The sequence below is a fragment of the Diabrotica undecimpunctata genome, chromosome 4, assembly GCF_040954645.1.
Source record: "Diabrotica undecimpunctata isolate CICGRU chromosome 4, icDiaUnde3, whole genome shotgun sequence".
In the NCBI taxonomy this organism is placed as follows: domain Eukaryota; kingdom Metazoa; phylum Arthropoda; class Insecta; order Coleoptera; family Chrysomelidae; genus Diabrotica; species Diabrotica undecimpunctata.
The window spans coordinates 101,498,760-101,522,400 of NC_092806.1; the positions used below are offsets into that span (position 1 = coordinate 101,498,760).

The following is a 23,641-nucleotide window of genomic DNA, read 5'->3' on the forward strand; positions in this document are numbered from 1 at the left end:
ACATTTTTTACGGACATATGAGCTTTTTGCATAGCATTGATAAAATTAATAGATAAATTTAACTCATTCGCTAAATTTTTTTCATAAACCTTACAAAAAATTCTCAACAGTTAATTATTAGCAGTAGTAGGCCAAAGAAGTATTTAATTATAAAATTTTTTGTATTGCTCTTCAACAAATACGAAACATTTTTTGATGTTTTCCATTTTTTTCAATTTGATGGGCACTTTTCCTAATGGATAGGCAGGTTTCGATGGTACCAAATTTTCCAGGCTGTTGTAGCGGAAATGTATGTTTGAAGGCGTCATCTATAAACTAGGAAGCAGTAACAATCCCCTTTTTCCACTCTCGTACATAAACTGTAAAAATTTGCTGATATTGAAGTGTACTTCTGCATTGCGTGCAGTACTTCTGGAAGCCGTTTCTTCTGATATGCAGTTTTTCTTATATAAAATAGGCCACCAATCTTTAAAATTAATCAGATCTTCTGTTTTTACTTCTTTTACAGAAAATTGTTTTCTTATGTTACTGCTAGTTATAATCATTTCAGTTATTTGATGGACCGTAAAAATTCTGTCGAATTTTCTCATGTTTCTCTTTACAGTTGCAAAATTCCTATCACAGGGGACAAAATAATGTCCCCTAACTGGAAAATAGTGTATTATTTTCGAAAATCTAGCACTGTCCGTTAGAGAAAGGAGCATGCGAATGAGCGTGTGATTTTTATTTTGTCCCCAGCAGTTGTCACTATATAAATGAAGTTCGTTTATATTGTCTGAAATTTCGTTTAGGTAAACCAAAAGAAACGAACAAATTTCATTACTGGTTTTTTTACCTTCTCCTTCATGGTAAATGAACATTCTAGCAGTATTGTCTTTGATATTGTGGATACAGAATACACCTCCTGTATCCTTGTTAATTGTTGATAATAAAAGACCTCCCCTACAGGCGTTTTTGGCAACTGAATATTCTGCATAAAGTCGAATGCTAATGCTAATATGTTACCATTGTTGGGACCATCACTTTCATTTTTCAATTTGGTGTAAAATTTTTTACTTCGACGATTATGGACCATAAGTTCCGTCACTGCTGCTTGTTTGGCGGTTTCATTTAAATTGGGGTCTTTTATCTTATTATTCAATGTCTCACAAGTTGAACAGACATCAATTTGTGGTCGACCAAATCTAAGAGAAAAGTTTTTTCTTAAAAATCTCGTGTAATAAGGATAACTTATTTTTAACCCAGGATGTTTCTTCTTAAATAAATCAAACATTATTTTAAGATTTAACTGACTGTCAAGGTATTTAATTTTTTGATTGGAATAATGACTGATTTTAACTGGAAATGATTCGACATGCTGGCGAAATGCGGATTGGACATCTTCTTCTAATTTATTGACACTTTAATTAAGACCACGCAGATCTCTTGCAGATTTTTCGAGAACAGCAAGATCTCTAAGTCTTCTAATTCGATTTATAGTACTAGCAAACACTGAAGTAAAGGCATTTAAACAAACTTCAATTCTAACAGTGCTATATATATATATATATATATATATATATATATATATATATATAATATTTAAATGCATTGGTTTTCGGTTTATTTCCAACATGAAGCCTAGCGCGCCGCCTCTGTATGTTGCCAACTTCTATTAGTCCTTGTAATTCCTCGTTAGCACATTTGTCAAAACATTTTCGTTTGCACGTTTAAAAAGAAGAAAGGAAAAATATTATTATTAAGTAATGTTACCTGCAAGGCGAAACTAACTTTTTACCAGGAATGATAATATCTCCCTTATACTTCCTTTATGGTTCACCTTTTTTACGTGAATTTTTTAATATTTCGTTGGTAATTTTCAGGAACAGCTTTCCTCTTTTTGTGGGAAGTAGCTTCGACACTCGTTTCCATTTTACACTATTTTTAATAACAAATCACTTCAAACAAGAACTCAAAACACACTATGTGCAACGACTACATGGATTATGATTGAGTTTCTCGTAGAAATAACCGATTGCACTGCAGCTGTTGAAGCGCACGCACATCTAATCTGTTACTCAGCAGAAAGCAAACGTGTCCAGGACTCGTGTTGTTTCTGATGATTATCAAATAAATATATCGTTGACTACTAGATAAGTTAAATATTGACATGTGTTAGTTTGCTGTAGTGCGATGTAATTACGTGTGTATACTCATATTCTTCCAAAAACCGGATTTACGGAAAAGTGGACATGTGTTGTTTCTGCATATAGCGATTCAACTGTTTTCTTCATCTGTAGAATTGGTGGATATACAATTCATAATATGTAAGGAATACAATTTTGCTTCATATCTCATTCAGAGAAGAAGGCATCCTTAGAAAACTGGTGTAACGGATACAAAATAAATCTACTTTATGGAACATATTTTTAAAATACAAATGCTTGCTTTAAATCATATTTATTTATTTTTATGACAATGACCTTTACTATTAACAATTATCTAACAAGTTATTTTATTACAAATTTGTTTTAGTGGATTCAAACCTATTTTAGCACGCTGGTTTCTGGAGGTACTGTCAGCGTAGATACATTCTTTCTGATAAGTTCTACTTTGGTCAGTTATACATTTTTCAATATAATGAACAAAACGAAAACCTTTAATGTTGTTCTTTTTTATTTGGCAAGAAATATAAGATTAGTGCCTCCCTTAGCTGTAGTAACAATTCTCTTTGCTACAGTTGTTAAACATTTTGGCAGCGGACCACTATGGAATGAATATAAAGATGGAATTCTTAGACCTTGCCAAGTGTATTGGTGGAGCACGTTGCTCAATTTGCAGGCATATATTAACCCTGACTTTATTGTAAGTATAAGAATAAACACACATAAGCCTCAATTGTTCTTTAAAATTAAGTGTATTTGACGCCACTCAACAATATTGGTAATATCATTTTAAGGTCGTCTACTTTAAAATGTATAATATATGTCTGACGTTTCAATATAAATGAGTCAGATACAATTAAAGTGGAAACCGATATGTGAAATAAACTTAACTTTAGAGTAAAATTGTAGCTTATTCCCAACAAAAATAGTAAATTACATTAAGATGTCCCAAGTAAAGAGCTTTAGAATAATATTATGAACCTTATATTTCATAAAAAATTAAATTGAGGCTATTTTAGAAAAAACATTTGTAGGCTCAAAAGAATTTTCTTAAAGAAGTGGTTATTGCTGATTTGATAAGATATAAAAATTTGAATTGAAATTTGTTTTTATAATTAGGGTTATTTTATTAATGATTTCGTAGATTTTTATAATTCTTAAGAATTTTTGGGCATTTCTCAATATTTTTAAGTATTTCTGTAGTAGTCCTTTATAGTTTATAGACCAGCGGATTTGTTTTGAGGTGAATGTAAAGAGGTGGCATTCGGATTTTTTCAGAAAAAGTTGTATAATAATTTCAGTAATAATAATCAATTTTTGCTTCCCCTTAAATAGGTCAGCAATATTAATAAAATAATAAAGAAATATTCAGAAATTACTAAAGACATCGTTTTTCTTTCTATTTTCCCTGCTAATAACTGTAAAACAATTTATTTTGTGCAAAGTTGTAATAAATATAGTAATAAAATAACAATAATAAAAGTTTCTATACAATACCATTGGTTAAAAATGTTTTAATTTATTAGCTGACTAACATTCGGTCTGTTAAAGCGGCTTCCCACGGTCGGCGATATTGCGGACGTAAGCGGACCAGCACCACGCACCGTGGGAAAGGTCTTGTCCGTGGTAGCACAGGCACGTCCGTGCTGGTGCGTCCTATCCGTCTAGAGTCGGTAACATCAAAGGTGCGATACATGCTCGTGCGACGCGATCCTAGCGCGTCTGTGTTTTAACAGACGATTAGTGCAAGTCAGAAGTTTTTCATTCGCTGTCACGAGTAGTTGTCTTGTCTGTAGTGTTGTCAAAGTTGTTTTGCAGTTTTTACTTAAACTTTACTTCTCTTTCACTTGGCGTTTTGAAATAACGTTAAATCAAACACTACTGTCATGCACCTACCCAGACTATCACGGACCGTAGGAAGAGCTCTGTCTGCGGTGCGTTGCCGTCCGTGCTGATCGGCTGTCCGCGATGATCTGTACAATCCTGCAATCGCAGATCGTGGGAAGCCACTATCAGACGGACCACTTCGAGTTTTTATGAATGTATCCGAATCGTTCGTTATTTTATCGGCACTACTCTCAGAGCTGCCTGAGGGATCCGGTATTTCTTACCAGTGGTGGGTCCCAAAACGCGGATTTCCTGGTAACCCACGATACACAGATACAAGTAGTCTGTGTATCATGGTGGTAACCCCACCACTTACAATTTCATGCGTTTTAGTATCTCTCGGGCAATTTGTATAACAGTGCTAATCAAAGCTGTCGGCGTGTATTGTGAATATTTTCTTTCGTAGCGCAAATCAAAAATCTTTACTGGTCTGTTTTTAAGTAAGTATTCTTAATTAATCTTATATGGGCAAAATGTAAACTATTTATAATATTTTTTGTGGTTTTAGGAAAAGGGTAAAGAAATGGACTCTCAAAGTCATCCTGGACCTTCAAAGAGGGTTAAATTTGGTAATAAAAATTTTTAGGAAATTTTTCAAAAATGAGATGAGGAAATTGATTCTGTCGCATGTGATGTGGACTCAGATGCAGGGTATTTACGAACAGACCATAATACTGAATCACTGAAGAAAGAAAAACTACTCATATTTGCATAGAGTGCAAGACTCCCATACATTTGCAATGCACGGCAAGAGTTTGCAAGGAATGTGCCACTTAATTTTTTTGACAATTTTACCTCTTGCAGATTTTTTCTCATGAATATATAGATTTTCGTAAATACTATTTTATGTTTTTATATGATTTTATATTAGGTTCATTTGTTTAAAAAAAATCTAAATTTTTGTTCATAGCATTTATTGCGGTTTGTTTCAATAGCCCAAAAATCTTAATAAATTGATTATTCTTTCAAAAACTTGTATTTTATTATTAAAATCAGTCATTTCACCAGTTCTCCCATATCTAGACACAACAGAAAAATACATGTTGCATTATTTTTATTAACTTTATATATTTGTCTCCATTTTATAATGAGTGGTAAAAAATACCGGGTCTCTGTTTTTACGTTATTATAATGGAATGTCTGTAGTTAAAGGTTAAGTGTCTGGTTTTAGTCTTGAAGTTTGACTCATCAGTGTCAGATACTTATCAGGCAATTATCGGCAAGTTTTGTACCAAAAACCGATGTTGGTTTTGTGTTACTAAATCCGTCTGAATAACAGGGTAAGATTAATTTGTTTTATTGATAAAAAGTAAAGCGTTCGTGTATTTTTAATCATTATATGAGTTTTCTTGTGGTACTCTATAATTTACTTTTTTTTTGTATATATAATAATGATGCCGAAATATCTTTGTTGTTTCGTTACACAATTTTGCTTTAGAAAATGGCTCTGTACACTTATGAAACTGAACAAGAGGGACTTAGCCGACTTTTTGATGAAGTTTCATCTAATGTAGCAGGGAATAGTAATTCTAGCTTAGTTGACGACCACTTAGAAGTTCAAAATAAGAATGTGATTAGGAGCAAGATGTGTCTGACGATGACGTGGCCTCTGTTTTAGCTGTTGCAAGAACGACCGGTGAACCTTGTTTCCTTGGACGTGACGGTACTCGATGGAAAAAACATTTATATCAACTCAAGAACGTGCGAACCCGTGCTAACAATTTAGTAACCCAATCGTCAGGAGTAAAAGGTGAAGCTAGGCTTAAGAAAACAGCAATGGAAATATGAAGCTTGTTTTTCACAAATGAAATGTTAGAAAAAATAGTATTCTACACAAACCGACACATCGAATTAAAACAATATTCTGAATCCAGCAGGACCGCAAGACTAACCGATATAGATGTACTGAAAGCCTTATTCAGATTACTTTATATTGCTGGTAAAAACAGGCAAAATCATCAAAATGCTTCGGACCTTTTCAGTACTAACGGGATGAGCACAAAATTTTTTCGATTAAGCATGTTGATGGAAAGATTCAAACTGTTACTTCCGAACTTACGTTTCGACGATACTACCTCAAGACCAGAGAGACAATCTGTGGGTAAACTGGCTGTCTTTCGGGAACTGTTTAATGAGTTTAACGCGAATTTACCAAAGTTCTTCTCTATTTCAAAGTATGCCACAGTTGATGAGATTTTATGGACATTTAGAGGTCGTTGCGGATTTAGTGTATATATATCATTCATACCAAATGAGTATGGTTTGAAGATATGCTCTATAGCTGACGCTAAAATGTTTTATACGACAAAAATGGTCAAAATACAGTCAATAGGGCCGTATGGGCATAATACTTCTATTTGAAATGTATGTGAAATGAAAATTAATTGGCCTAACAAATCTATTACGTTTGGATTTCAAGACAAAACAACTTTAGTTTCATACATTCCAAGAAAAAATAAAAATGTATTTGTTTTTTCCACACTCCACCGTGATGATGAAATAGACATGAAGACCGGCAAACCAGATATAATTTGTGATTATAACAAGACGATATATATATATATATATATATATATATATATATATATATATATATATATATATATATATATATAATATCGAATAACTCTACACGAATCACAAGACGTTGGACAATGGTGATTTTCTATGGATTGTTAAATATTGCTGGTATTAACTCATTTGTTATATTTGACAATAATTTAACAGAAAAAAAAATAGAGAGAAGAAATTTTCGAAGGATCTTGGTACCAATTAGTGAAAGCATACGTGAGAAAGTGCACTAATCTCATCGCTGTACCAAGAACAATTAAACTGAGAATTCAGGAAATATATAACATTATCCAGGTAGAAGAGGAACCTTGAAGAGCTAACGCAAATATGTTTAGTTTGTTCCAGTAAAAAAAGCAGGAAGACTAGATTCACATGTCATATTTGTAAATATTATATATGCTTAAAACATGTGACATACTTCTGTCAAAATTGTACTCAATGTGTCAATAAATTTACTAGATAGTTTTTAATAATGTATGGATATATTTCTAATATTTTTCTTATTTGTTTTTATTACTGATGCCGTTGAGAATTGTTATTTAGTTTTGTTATTTAAATAACTATAATATAACCATAACCAGCATGATATAATTGAATTTGAGTTGTTTGTTTTTGTTATGAATTTTTTTTTTGATTGGTATTTTATTAACGTTTTAGAGGCTAAATAAATTAAAAATATGTATTATTTTTATTTAGTTTTATTCCCTCAAAAAGTAAACAACATCCTACCCTTGAAAATGGGTAAATTTTTTATGTCCGTCTCTGAGACCGATACATACAAAAGAAGAGTCGAAAATAAACATTTTCTTAATCAATGTTCTTTAACCACCTATATTTTACTTAGGACCTTCATCATTTGCCCAGAGAATTTTAGGAATGTTTTAAAATTATAAACAATTTTTTTGGTTTATAAACAAATAGAATATCTTGGTAACTTTTGGTTTAAATTCAATTTAGAAAATGCGTTGAAAAAAACACAGCAAGATGCTTCTTTTAAATAAAGAAAAGTTGAGTTACGAGCAGTTGGTTCCAAGATACAACCAGTCATAGTTGACCGGCATTTGTGACGAAGTTATAAACAATAAAATAATAATATTTAAACCATTACATTTTAATTTTGGAAGCTCTTAAAAATACTCTTTCATTGTCATGTATATCGATTTGGGATGGAATCTAAATCTACAGAAAATCTAGGGTGTTATTATTTTATTACAGGTGATAAAAATGACCCTTTATTAAACGTAACAAACCAATTAATAGGGTAAATGTTGTTTAAAATACCAAAGTCGAAATGCGAAAATTTCTGGGTTGATGAAACCAAAATTCAGATTTTGGCTTAAATCTGTGCCTTCTATAAATTGAAAGGGAAACAGACGATCAAAAAGATGTAAGAAAGCCATGTGAAATCCATAAGTTGCATTACACAACATATTATCTCCTCATCATCATTATCATCAGTAGCTCGACAACCCTTTCTGGGTCCTGGCTTGTTCTAGGATTTTCCGCCATTCTGTTCTGTTCCCTGCTTTGTTTTTCCAGTTGGTAATCTTAAGTGTTTTCAGATCTTGTTCCACTTGTTCCATGTATCTAAGTTTGGGTCTTCCCTTTGACCTTCTTCCTACTGGTGTTTGCCTCATAATATGTTTTGGTGTTTGAGTCTCCAACATTCGTTCAACATGGCCCATCCAGCGCAGACGTCCAATCTTTATGGATGTTATGATTTTGGGTTCATTGTATGCTGTGTATAGTTCAAAGTTATATCTTCTGCGCCATATGTCATTTTCCTTTACCCCTTTAATATGTGTCTAAGAATTTTTCGTTCAAATGTGCCTAATAGGTTTTCTTCGCTTTTCGACAGTGTCCATGTCTCTTATCCATATACAAGGACCGGTTTTATCAGGGTCTTGTATATTTTACATTTGGTTTTTCTTGTGATGTTGTTAGATCTTAGATGTTTAATTAGTCCATTATATGTTTTATTAGCGATATGTATTCTTCTCTTAACTTCTTCACTGACATTGTTATCTGCGGTAACTAGTGAACCTAGGTATGTAAAATTTTTCACGCTTTTGATGTTATAGTCTCCTATTGTCAGATTCTGTTATCTCCTCATATTATCTCCTCATCTAAGCAAAAATACTTGGTAAACTGGTTTCTTGTACTCATAAAAAGTAAACCGAAATAAAAGAAAAGACAGTTAGGATTTGATTTCACATCTAGTGCCTCTGTATATTCCCTTATACGCATTTAATTTTACCAGAATTCATCAGAGCGACTGGTACAGAACCTCTAAAAGTGAAATCAAATATTTTCCGGCAAAAGACACAATAATAAAATGGCTTCAATTTGGACGATAAATTGACATCTGAAAATTCATATAGCGACATCTGTCATTCTCAGATATCGCTATAAAGTCCATATTAACGACGTTTTATTATTGCTTTTTTTAATGGAAAATATTTGATCAGAGGCACTAAACGTAAAATCAAATCTTAACTGTCTTTTATTTTATTTCGGTTTACTCTTTATGAGTAGAAGAAATCAGTTCACCAAGAATTTTTGCTTAGATGAGGAGATATGTTGTGGAATGCAACTTTTAGATTTCTCATGTCTTTCTTATCTCTCTTCATCGTTTGTTTTGCGTTGAAATTTATAGAAGGCACAGATTAAAGCAAAAATCTGAATTTTGGTTTCGTCAACCAAGAAATCTCCGCATTTCAACTTTGGTGTATATTCTCAGACGTATCCATAATATCCACATTGAAGCTATTTTATTATTGTTCTTTTTTTTGGCAAATAAGATTGAATTTTACTTTTGGAGCTTGTGTACCAGCCGCTCTAATAAATCTTGGAACGATAAAATACGCATATGCGAATATACAAAAGTTCTACACGTAAACTCAAATCTTAAGTGTCTTTTCTCCTTCTCGTTGTTTAAACTATTTACGGAACCAATTGGTGATTACAGGACATTCATCCATATTACTTTTTATTACATATTCTAGTGCTTTGAAAATCCCAAAAAGTTTTCTTATAATATAAGATTTATGTTGTGCTAATATTGTGATAATTTTTAAAATTTTAAATTAAGCAACATACTTATTATGTATGGTCTCTTATTGGTTTCTGGTAAACTTATGTGGAGGATGGGATTTCTGATAATCAAAGGAGAATAGTATTCTGCCCTGATAAGAATATAAGTCGTATCTGCAATTTTGAGTTTTTTTAGGTTATAACGCCAACACAATTATAGCCAAATAATCTACCTATATGGTAAGAATAAATGCTATCTGCTGTTTAAAAACAAGTTATTCGACTTTAAAATTTAGTCGGATCTGCATTTTTACAGTTTATGTTAAGCTAATTTGTCGAATCTCCTTTTGTTAACATTTTTAGTCGTATCTCCACAAGACGATTTGTAGTTACGAAAAATTTGCTTTACAATTATGTAGCTTCGACAAAATATTCTAACAACAGGAAGATCTAACCTAATAATTTATAGTGTTCCTCCCTTTTTAGTTTCAACCTAAAAATTAAACGGTTGTACGCGTTATTTGGCGTATCTGATTTTCAGTCATCTGATATTAAGTAATAATCCTAGTGTTATAGTGTTTTTAAGTTAGTACAGTCACTGAAGGATTTCACTCCGATTTCGTTTTACCTCCATCAATTTTACCCTGGGGGTGGGTGCCACCCCTCTCAAAGGTGGAAATTATTTTATTAAAAATAACCCAAGGAATCGATAGATGTAACAAATCTAAACAAAATGTATCTTATAAAGTTATAAAAATAAATCAATACTTTTTGAGTTACTAAAGATCAAAGATTTTGATTTTTCGTGAAAAAAATGTATGTTTTAACGCGGTTTTACATGAATAACTCAAAAACTATAAGTTTGTAAAAAAAAGTTGTCATTATCAAAATTGAAGCTAATAAAAAACTTAATAAACTACTTGCCTAACAAACCTTTTATTATTAATTCAAAGTGAGTTATAGGTAATTAAATGTATTTTTTTTTCGGCGAGTATTCAAATCTGATTGTTCAAGCTTAAATAACGGGAAAACAACGCATATTATAAAATACACTTATTAAAAAATGTTTAAAGTACTCAGAAATACCTATAAAATGAGCTCTGCAAGAAGTTGACAGCCTCAAAATTAAGCAACTTATGATGAAAATAAGAGGACCCTTCGATTTTTTTTTTGGAAAAAGTGAAAAATAAAACATATGCCATTTCATCTTTCACAATTGTTTTCTTTCCTTTTCAAGACACTGTAATTAGAACAATGTGTAAATATTTACAATATATCACAAATTGCCAGTGCAACTTACTAGTCGTTGAAGATTATTTATATAAAGCTATGACACTCAACATTAATAACACACATATAAAATATAACATATAAAATAATGAACAAAATACATTTTAAAATTTAGTTAATGATAGTAAAAGATGTCACAAATAAAGTTTTACTATCATTACCTAATTTTTAAAATGTATTTTGTTCATTATTTTATATGTAAAAATTAGGTAATAGTAATAAAGTAAAACTTTATTTGTGACATCTTTTACTATCATTAACTAAATTTTAAAATGTATTTTGTTCATTATTTTATATGTTTATATTTGTATTACTAATGTCAAGTGAAATAGCTTTATATAAATAATCTCAACGACTAGTAAGTGGCATTGACAATTTGTGATATATTGTAAATATTTACACATTCTAATTACAGTGACTTGAAAAAGGAATAAAACAATTTCGAAAGCTAGACCAAAAGTCAAAGAGTGTTTCTGTAATATCCCGGCCAAACTTTCTGACTGCAGCCCTAATAAACGGTGTTGTTTGTATGTATATATATAGAGATATAATATATATATATATATATATATATATATATATATATATATATATATATATATATCTACAAAATGAAATTATGATTCGTAAGTGTAAATAAACCCATGAATTGAAGAGGAGAATCGGTCTTGGGTGAGCAGAATATACAAAACTGAGAGAAAGATTTAAAATTGAGCTGTCCACATGTTCGAAGGGGAAGGTATATGATCAATGCCTCCAGTGTTGAAATACGGAGCAAAAACACTTGCTTGAACAAAAACCTCGTCTACTAAACTGAGAGTCACATAGAAAATAATGAAGCGATCCCTGTTAGAAATAACACTGCGAGACAAAATAAAAAACGAACATGTCAGGAGAAGAACTAGGGTGACTGATGTCATCTAAAGAATAACCAGAATAAAATGAAGATCATCAGGACACATATTTAGAATGGGATGAGCGATATATAAAGATGGAGACCAAAGGTAGATGAAAGAAGCGTCAGTCGACCACCTACACGATGGGTTGGCGATTTGATAGGACAAAATAAAAGCTGGATAAGAGTGGTGCAAGATAGACGAGGTTGGAAATACGAGAAAGGGGCCTACGTTCAGCAGTGGACTTTTAAGGTTAAATAATGATTATGCTGGCATAAGAGATTTATTGCTTACTAATAAGGAGCTCATATAAAACAGATCTGTTTAAGTCTCGAGAACGTATACACTAATCAACGGAAGATGTACAATAACTAAATTAGCTTCAGTACCATCAGTGTAAAACAAACAGCTTCCAGAGAAAAGAACGCTGTTCTTTTCTGAGTAGTTTATGATGTAATTACCATTGTTATTGTGCCATATCTTGATCATTTTTCCCTTGCTATAAAATTTATTTCTGATATTAGCTTTCGCATTTGCATAATACTTAAAGGAATCTCAAGATTTTAAATCATAAAGTTAAGACCTATGCGGCTTAACGGTAACTTCCGGGCCTGGAAAATAGATGTTAAATGCTGCTTTTCTGAAACCTCACGCTCATTGCTAGTTTTAGTCTGCCCAGAATATTTAATTTCAATTGTACTAACATTATCTAAAAGGTATCCTACATGTATTCCAAAAAGTTAAATTCATTATTTTCTCTGATACTTTATTAACTGTTAGAATTAAAAAACAATAATTTTATTTTAATTTTTTGCCACGATTTTCATGTTCGTGTCTGTAAACTTTGATATTTTTTTTGTAAACTTTGTAATAAAAAATTTTATGTTTAATATTAATTAACACAAATTCATTAAGAGCTTAGTATTATAAATTACTAATTGAACATACTAAAAATCAATGTTTTATAATTAACAACCATATATGAATTTCTAAATATGAAATTTGCGTTGGGTGGTTAACTTCAGGTTTTATTATCAGTGTATGTACAAATTTCTACAAAAAGGTTAAATTGATAATTCATTTTTAAACAGATCCACCATTATCTATTTCATAATTTGTGCAGTTAGAAAATAAAGTAAAACACACACATGTATTAAATTTTTTAAATTTACAAAAACATATTTGGATTTGGAATAAAAAATAATTATGACGTTGGTCGCCTAAACGGATATAAAATGGACGTTTGTATTGGGGCAACAGATAAAATATCTAAGTTGTTCATCAGCGTATAAACATTTATATAAAACCTACTACAAAATCGACCCAAATCAGTATTAATTAAAAAAATATTTTTGCTGATTACGCATAACCTCCGTCAACAACTGATGGCTTTTTAAATTTTGAATCCAATTTTAAAAATTATAAAAAACATATTTAGTTTGTAACGCACAATACATCTGGATGGGTAGAAAGGAGTTGGGCACTATTTTGGCAAGGTAAAAATTAAACCAAGGGGATGTCCTTTTTTTTGAATTTAGATTAAACGAAGAAACTTCACAATCCAACTGGCTCTCAAGTCTTTTGAAGGAAATATGTTGAGCGCTTATATATTAGCGTTATACATTATGTAAATATTTATATATTATAAAATGGACATTTATTATTATAAATTGACTTCTGAAGAAGAGCGGCTGAAAAAACAAGATTAGACAGAGAAATTATGGGTGTTAAGCACAATATAACTGAGGACATCAGAATAAGTCAACTAAGATGGTATGGACCCGGCCAAAGAATGTATGAATACATAATAATAAATAAAGTATTGAACTTGACACCGCATGGAAGATGAAATCAAATTGGAGAGAAGAAATCGATAAAGATTTATGGGAGAGGGAAGTTGAAGACAACCTTTGGCACGGGCGAGATAAATGAAGACTGGAAATCAGAAGATGGCGTAGAATGTTATAAATTGATTTATTAATTGTTTGATATTTATTGTAGTCAAAAGGTCAATAATAAATCACTTCACATTTAGTTCATAGATAATTTTCACTGTTCAATAAAAAAAGTACAAAATTGGTACAACCTGAACTATCCAAATGCTCCTGTAGCTTGTAGAAAAGATATAATTTTTACCAACTAGGTACCCAGGCTGGGATTTGTGAACATTGAATATATTGGCAGCAGAAACATACTATCCACCATAAAAATATATAGGATTGGGCGTCTAAGCAAATGGGATATTGTTCGAACTGTTGGTTTCAAAACACATACCATAAATCCATAGCTATTCAGATAATCTTGGACCAATAAACATAGTTCAGGCAACTATTAGGGCTCCCGGTAAAGTAAGGAATTTTTCGGCTTACCTTGTCAAGAGACCACTTAATCAAAATTTTGTCCTGTCTGTTAGACGTTCAATTCAATTGAAGTCACTTTTGCTCGAGGAGACACGATTGCTCGAATTTTGAGTTTAAGGTCAAAGCTATTAGGAACTATAGTTGGATCCTTGAGGTAATTTAGATGCACTTGGCGGATAGATGCCTTGAACAATATTGATTTGAATATTTTCTAGGAATTATATTAAATAAATTTTGAAAAATAATTTGAATCTTTTGAAACGGTTACAAAGTGAGTCAACAGATCTAGACTAGGGATACTGAAACAATTTATATAAAACCAATTCAGAAAGAAAGTAAAAAGTGAATCATAGCTTATCTTTTTAACTGAATGACAAGAAAGACTCAAATAAAATATTAAAGGAATAATACACAAAAAAATGTAAAAAATGGAACAAATAGATTTTGTCCATTCTTAAACCAATATGAATATGTCCAATGCAAAAAAAAATAATCACACTTACCTTGTATGTTCTTTAAAGAGAAAAGAAGATGATTCGAGAAAAACAATAATACCAGAGAATAACAATAAGTTGGTTATCAACTTCTTTTTATGGTGCCTATCCGTTACGGGTGTTGGACACTAACATGGCTATTCTGACTTAGTTGACTGCTGCCCTGAAAAGTCCGGTAGTGGTTAAGTTAAACCATTTTCGCAGGTTATGCAGTCAGGATATTCTTCTTCGTCCTGGACCTCTTTTCCCATGCACTTCACCTTGAAGTATGGTCCGAAGTAGGTTGTAACGTTGTTCATTGCGCATTATATGGCCCAGGTATTCTAGTTTGCGACGTTTTATGGTTATGACTAGTTCACGCTCTTTACCCATTCTATGTAGTACTTATTAATTTTGTCTATCCAACAAATCTTCAACATGCGTCTATAGCACCACCACCACATCTCAAATGCTTCGAGCCCCTTCAGTGATGCTTTAGTTAAGGTCCATGACTCCACGCCATATAAAAGAATGGAGAATACGTAGCATTTTAGTAAACGAACTTTTATTTCCAATTTTATATCGTGGCTGTTAAAGATTTTTTTCATTTTGACGAAAGCTGATCTTGCCTTCTCGATCCTTATCTTAATTTCCGTCGATGTTTATTTATGGATTGCATTAAGATTTAAATTGTATATTATAAAAACAGAAAGGACCCCAATACATTTCTTATGTTAAACGGATTCAGTTATATTGATTGACACTTTACAGAGAGGTAGCTCATTTAAATAATACATACTTTAATAATATACAGGATGTTAGTAAACAAGTTCAACAATTTTCAACTAGTGATTTTATGTACATAAAAAAAATGACAGCAAATGCTTTTTTTCCGAGATATGAGTTGTTGCAATTTTTCTTAAAACTTATGATTTATTTATTACCCTATAACCGGTTGATATAAGCAACAATTGGTGGGATTTAAGAGGTATTTATTACGCATTTTTTATCATAAAATTAAAAATTTTATAATATTCATTGACACGCATACGGGTAATGGTCTCAATTTTTTTTTTAAGAAAAAAAAACGGTACGCAATTGAGATATTTCAAATAAAAAATAATTTTTGAATAGCTCGTGTAATATGTTATACTGTATCCAGAAATTTAGTGTCTCATTATAAAAGTTATTTTAATAACAGCTGTAAAACTGAATAATCCCTTGTAAGTACTCTATTGTTGTATAATTATCACAGCTATCCAAGCTGACAGGACCGGCATATAGCCAAGTCAACTGTAGGTTAGTACATATAATCAGATCAAATATTATCATTCAAGCGTAGTCAATTATTATAATTAATAATACAAATTATTAATCATTATTTTAAGTCTCAACGAAATAAAAGCGCCCAAAATTATGAATATCTCAATTTAGTTAAATTGACTGGACCGGTGGTGGAAACTAATAAGTTTTGGGAAAACGGGTAATATCCCAAACACATTAGAACTGACAAACCCGTATATACAGTTATAATGAGTAAACGTTTAACTTAATTGACCTATTAACAAATTACTTGGAATTTATTTAACTTTCTACCTGTTACTTATCGTTAATTGTTTTTTAATTTGAAGAGAGTTGTACGATGACAAACTAACACTTAAAAGTCTGCTTCGACGGAATTGGTTGTAAAGTCGTTTGAGTGTTCAGTTTGTGCAAAAAAATAGTTGAGTATTGTAATAAAAGTGTTTATTTTTTTAGAGTGTGTACTCTTGCCGGTGAATCCACGTAGTCAAATTTACCTTCATTGTATGAAACAATGTGGCGTCTCTGGAGTCCAGAGGATAATAGGACAATTCTGCCAGTTAATGAACCGGAAGCAAATCGACAAGGAGGTGATCTCATTCAAGTATTAGAACCTGAACAGCGCCAACGAATACATTTATCTACTGATGCAAAACAAATTATTGCTAATGTTTTTCAAACTCTTGTCGAAAAAAATATGGACAGTAACGAAGCCTTACATGAAACGGCAACTTTGACTAAAAAACCATTATCCACAGTCAGAAAAATTGTAACTAATCCTATTATACCAAGATTAATAAGACGGGATAACAGTATTTCTCGGAAGCTCGATCGTGCAGATGAAGATCTTATTCGTCGCAAAGTGTATGCCTTGTATGAAGAACAAATTGTACCCACACTAGATATATTAGTTGACAGGCATCACGACAACACTAAAATTAAGTGCGGTAGAACAACTGTTTGGAATTGTTTGCAACGTATAGGGTTTAAATACAAAAAAGTAGATAAAAGACAGGTACTTATGGAATCCAGTCGTTTACAGGTATGGCGAATGGAATATTTAAACAAAATTAAACAGTGTCGTCGAGAGAATCGACCTATTATTTATTTAGATGAAACGTGGTTTGATACACACGATACGCCATCTAAAGGTTGGGTAGATAATAGTCAATCTTGTTCAACAAAAGCGCCTTCTAATAAAGGAAAAAGAATAACAATATTCCATGCTGGATCAGTCGATGGATGGGTTCCAAATGCCTTATCTCTATCAGCTAAAAACATCAGTGATTCATGTCTCGATTACTATGACAACACAACTTCAGATATAGTTGAAGACTGGTTCAAAAATAAGTTAATACCCAACATATCCCCTAATAGTGTTGTAGTTATGGACAATGCAACATATCATAGCAGGCAATTAAATAAAATTCCCAGTTCAATCGATAAAAAAATAACAATACAGAATTACTTGTATGACAAAGATATTTATTTTCACATAGATAATACTAAGAAGGATTTATTGGATATTTTAAAAACTTTCGCATTGAAAAAAGAATACTTTTGTGATAATTATGCCGAAAACATGGGTCATACGATTTTAAGACTTCCACCATATTACTGTGTATTTAACCCAATCTAACATATGTGGCCTCAACTTAAGTCAAGAGTTGGAAGAAATAATACTTCGCCACATTTAAATGCATATGTCCTGCATTTAATTGAAAAGGAAGTACTCAAAATTGATGCGAATAGTTGGAAAAATGCAGTCTCATATGTTATAAAAGCTGAGAATTCATATTTTCCTACATGTAATATACAAAATATTATCATAAATTTAAAAGACGACAATGATAGTGACACAGATTTAGCATAATATCTATGTGATGTAATATTTATACTCGTTTTGTGTGTGTGTGTGTGTGTGTGTGTGTGTGTGTGTGTGTGTGTGTGTGTGTGTGTGTGTGTGTGTGTGTGTTTTGTGTTTTATTGGCACTGGTTTTCACAACCAACTGGCCAGTCAATTTCATAATGATTTTTTTAGACTATAACTTATCACTAACTCAGGAGAGTAATGTGTAGTCTCTGTGTTAAGTAAATGTCTTGTTACTTTAGTAAAGTCGAAGTCATTGTCTTTACAAAGGGACGCTAATTGTATCCGAACGTTAGCGGTCCCTCAGGTGAGTACCGATTTACTCGTTTTAAAAGGTTCATATTTATTCATGTTGACATGTTATGTTTAACTTTTCCGTTTCATGTCTGAAAAAGTTGGCAAAAAATGATAAATTTCTTTATTAATAATTTCACGAAAAAAAATTATTCTTCACTAAAGATTGTGCATCACATAAAATTATTAATCAATGATCTTACAAAATATTAAGTGGTAGATAGGGAAAATCATAATTATTAATTAATACTGAAGTGATTTTAAATTTAAATATACAAGAAAATGTTATTTTAAAATGTTTGTAGGTATTAAAAATTATGTCCAAGTTTAGATTCATGGCCTTCTAATAATAAAATAATACATTTAAAGTAAAAAGTAAATAAAAAAATACTTTTGCATTTGTTGATTTTGTATATTGAGTAAGTTATCAGTTTATGTATTTGTCCCTTAATTATCTAAATATTTATTTAAATTAAATATGTAATGTAAATGCCAAATAAAATATAAAATTCGATAAGCCGGCCCTTTTACTATTTACCTGAAGAGGCAAATCTCTTTATGGCGTCGACTTTATCAGCGGGATACTTTTAAATTCTGCATAAGTCAGTTCTTATAATTGTGAATGAAGTATACAAAATATTTCTCTTTATTTTTTATGTGAGGTTCCGGTTTTATGCAAAAAAAAACATAACGTGCATATTTTATATTTTTAAAAACTATCAAGTAGAATAACATTCAACCAGTAGAAAGTACCACTAATACATTACATTTGAACTAGGCATAAGACTACAAGAAATGTTCAAAACGACCTCTCTAAAACGTGACACATTTTTTAAATTTTAGCCTTATTAGTGGTAGTGTTCGTGCAAATATTACTGGTGTATTTAATATTTACTTATGTACAATTGGTTTTACTTAAATTGATTAAAGCTTTGTAAATGATTACCAAAAGTTTTCATTGCCCCAAGACTTAAAACTTTATCAGCGGTATTTTCTGATATTTTTGGGTTTAAGGTTATTGTATTAGATATTTCTTGAGAATGTAATAATGAACTGAAAAAGCGCAGTTTTCTGCGAAAACAGAGAGGTTTTTGTCACAAATTAAACGAAAAAAATATTTAAATTTTAATTTGGTATATCTGTGATGTAATTTTTTTAAACAAAATTGAGACAATTACCCGTATGCTCGCCAATGATAAATAGAACTACCTCTTATAATTCACAAAATTTTATTTTCATATCGCAACCGGTTTTAGGATAAAAAATAAATCATCAGTTTGTAAGAAAAATTTCAACATACTTTATCTCGGAAGACGAAGCATTTGCGGAAATAAGTTTGTATTGCGAACTGTCAGTATTTTTCTACAGAATCACCTGTAGAACAGCCTGTATATTAAACAAATATTTATTATTTAAATGGACTAAAAACAGACACTGTGAACCTGTATAGCTCAAAAACAATTGATTCCTAAGTACTGGGACAATGAAAACTGTTGAACACATGACCAAATTTACTTTCTGCAAAGTTACAGTAATATTACTTTCACACTTTTACATAAGAAAACTGCAGGGGTTCTTCTTTGTACAAAAATATTACAAAAATTGGTAACTAGGTATTTGATTTGAAAATATTCTTTGTAATAAATCCTGTTTAAATAAAAGAATTAACATGATAAAAAAATATTAAATTACCTTGGTCATATATTCATTATTATCATTACATTGACTACGTACATCGATTATTAAACTTCTAGTCATACCAGAAAAAAAAAACAATATAATTTAAATAATAACGTATGTTACACTGGTACATTTTATACACTTAATTGTTCAATGTGTATTTAAAGAGTTATATTTTAAAGGGTAAATTTCATTTCGTGGTATAAATCACAAAAAATTTTTTAGTTAATATGTGAATTTTTTAAAAAAATTAATGTTTGATTCGAAAATCAAATCTTTCTCAAATTATAATTATTATTTTTACTATTACTTTTCTTAAAAAAGCTACAAATTAATTGTTATAAACTTTTTATAGCCATTTACAAAAATTATGGAGGTAACATGTATATACAATTATAATATTAAGGACCCTTAAGCTAGCGGGGACACATCAGCGAAATCCAATTTACCCTATGCTATATGTTTTCATCCATTTTTCACTAATTATTTATTACCAACCTAATAATTTTTCACTTCCAAACCACTCTTAAGGGACAAGCTAGCAGAATTAAAAAAAAAACCTTTTGCCTATGGCATATTGTTTTATCCATTTTTTACTAATTTATTACCGCCCTAATAATTTTTTACCACCAAACTTACCCCTTATGGGAGTGATTCCACTAGCTTCATATTCAAGCTAAAGGAATTCAAAAAAATATGAAATACCACAGTGTTCTGCTAGGCTTCTTACGAATTTATTACCACCTTACTAATTCTTCGCCCTTAACTACCCCTTGTGGGATGTAAATAATTCTGTTAGGTTAAAATTTAAGGGGAAAAATTCTTTTTTTACAATTTCACTATCCTCTACTTATAAGTTAAGTTTTTACTAAACTTTGATGACTGTCATAATTTTTCACCCCTAAACCAATCTTATTTGGAAACGTTCCCGCTATGTTAATGTTCAAGCCAGCGGAATTAGAAAATAAATCATTTTTGGAATACGACAGTCTTCTGCTAGGTTTTTACGAATTTATTACCACTGTAGTAATTATTCACCCTTCATGTGTCCCTTATGGGAATTCAGTAATTCTTTTAGGTTAAAATTTAAGGTGAAAAAATCTTCCTTTACAATTTCATTGTCCTCTACTTATAACTGAAACAAAAAAAATTCTGTTAAGTTTTTGTTAAACTTTGACCACTCTAATAATTTTCCACCCCTAAACCAATATTATTTTGATATGTTCCCGCTTGCTTAATAAGCTTAATTTTCGGGCAAAAAATATTTTGGAAATACCACATTGTTCTAGGTTTTTGCGAATTTATTACCCCCCAGTAACTTTTCACCCCTCGAATAAATCTTCTCAGAAGTCAATAATTCTGCTAGGTTAAAATTTAAGGTAAAGAATTTTGTTCTTATAATTTTGTTCTGTAATCTATTTATATATAAAATAAGAAACTGCTAGTTTTTACTAAATTTGTAAAAATTGTTTAGGTATTAAATATTTTAATATTATTCAAATAAGAGGGGTCGTATAGCATAAGGAATTTATATTACTTGAAAAACATTTTCGGAGATAAATATTTTTAGAATATTCAAAAAAGACGGAAATTACAGGTTGGTCAGAACAGCTGGTTTTGATTAACTACAGGTGAAATTGTAAAAGAGTATGCTTTTTCAGCTTATACTCGATTAAAAACGTTTTCCAAATTTTTTATATGGCATTCAAAAGTCTCGTCACAGTCGATTATGTCATCTAAATACACCAGGCATGTTTTCCAAGATAACCCTCTTAACACATTTTCCATAAGCTTCTCAAATGTCGCAAGAGCATTACAAAGTCCAAATGGCATAACGTTGATGTACCACAATCAAGATCCTGTGGTAAAGGCTGTTTTCTCTTTATCTATTTGGACCATTCTTACCTGTCAGTACCCAGACTTCAAATCCAAACTGGAAAACAATTTACTTCCAGCTAATGTATCCAACGTGTCATCGATCCGACGCAGAGAGGCCATCTTTCTTAGTAACATTGTTCAAAAAACGGTAGTCCACACAGAACCTCGTCGTTTTGTCTTTCTTCTCGACGGGGACCACCGGAGTGATTCATGGACTGGTAGAAGGATATATCACCCCGTTTTTCTTTATTTTCTGAAAAAAATTTTCAGCTTTCTCTCGTCGCCTGTGGTAATCGTCGAGCTGTTTATCGAACTAGTTTAGCATTACCAGTATCAATTGTATTATTATTATTCATAAATAATATAAAAATATTTTTTCATATTATTTATGACAATAATATGAAAAAATTATTAGAGTGGTCAAAGTTTAACAAAAACTTAACGGAATATTTTTTTTTCAGTTATAAGTAGAGGACAATGAAATTGCAAAGGAAGATTTTTTCACCTTAAATGTTAACCTAACAGAATTACTGAATTCCCATCAGGGACAGATGAGAGGGGCATTTATATGCAGTTGAATAATAATTTATCTTATAATAAGAAGACAATATTAATTTAATATACAACAGACTTAAGTTAACGAATTTATAACACCGACTTCCCTAAACTAAATTATTTCTGTGAAATGAAAAAGACAGAAAAGATTTGATTTCACGTTCAAATCGTCTATGTATCTGTTGATACTTATTTCGACTTAATAAGTCTCATCAGAACAGTTATTCATAGCCGTTCTTAACGTGAAAAATAATCTTCTCTGTCTTATTAACATCTTTATCAACGTCTGGCTATGCCTTGCAATTTTTAGAAGGCTCCAGATTAAAGCAGAAATCTGAATTTGTTTCGAAACTATCTTACCGATTTTTTAAATTATTTCTATTTCTAGGAAAATGAGATCCGGTTTTTCCTTCGATCGTCGTTTTTTTTTTGTCTTTATAGAGGAGGGTTTGGAATTTTCAAAAGAGATCTCAGTCCAGGACGCCGCCTGACTGACCTTAGTACAAGATTCATTCCCTATGCCCTAAAACACCCATGTTCTGTTGTTCTGTGAGCACCTGCGTCAGGAAATATATTTCAGTTACCTGTGGCCACTGTCCACACCATCTCTGTTATGTTCGGGATCAGCATTTTCGTCCACTGTGCAACATCCTCCATATTGTTCCATTCTCTTTGCCAATTTTCAATTGACCTTTGCCTTTTCTGTCTTCTCTCGACCATAGTAAGGTTTGGGTCTCTTCTCTCATAGAGCTCTTTTTTTTTCTACCGCCAAAACATGCAACGGGACACATCCAGTCATAGTCCACAAGGCTGCCGCAGACACAGTCCTGTAGGCGCATGTAATAAAGCTGGATCGCCATATAATTATATTGTATATATTCTTGTAATGGTTAATTATTTGAACACACTAGATACGCATGATTTGGTTTATTAGTTATCTAAGTACAATACTAGCTAGTACTCAGTTGACGTTGACAATATTAACTTCGACCATTCTCTTGATTTTTCATTCTTAACAATATTGATAATGCTTATAATCCCGTGTTTTTCAGCTATTTAACTCACATGAGTTTGTTATTATAATACGTTTGTTATTTGTTAATTGATACACTTTATTTAATAGGTTTTCGATTACATTGCAAATTTCACTAGGTCAGCGTGTGTCCTCGTTACAACGGTATTTTCAATGTCGTAAACAAACAATCTATTTTCGCAAATGTGTGTCACGTTATTAAAAAAGATTGCTTAGATCTGATGCTTAATTAAATCCCGTTACACGAATACCACTCGCAACAGACTTGTTATGTCCAATCATGTCGTAAGCCTTCTATAGGCCGTTATCTGTACCGCCTCGCTCGATCGTCGCTTTTTAAACTGTCAGAACCAGTTTACTTGTTCACAGGTAACC

The 23,641-nt window shown here is 31.3% G+C and overlaps 1 protein-coding gene and 1 pseudogene across 1 annotated transcript in view; one reads left to right on the top strand and one right to left on the bottom strand.

Moving 5' to 3' along the window:
• LOC140438850 (nose resistant to fluoxetine protein 6-like) overlaps window positions 1-23,641 on the top strand; it is a 151,377-nt gene that overhangs the window by 73,923 nt on the left and 53,813 nt on the right. Inside the window, exon 6 of the mRNA XM_072528493.1 lies at window positions 2,515-2,844. Coding sequence (XP_072384594.1) covers window positions 2,515-2,844 — 330 coding nt within the window. The remainder of the gene's footprint in view (window positions 1-2,514; window positions 2,845-23,641) is intronic.
• On the bottom strand, window positions 111-1,911 carry LOC140438024 (uncharacterized; annotated as a pseudogene).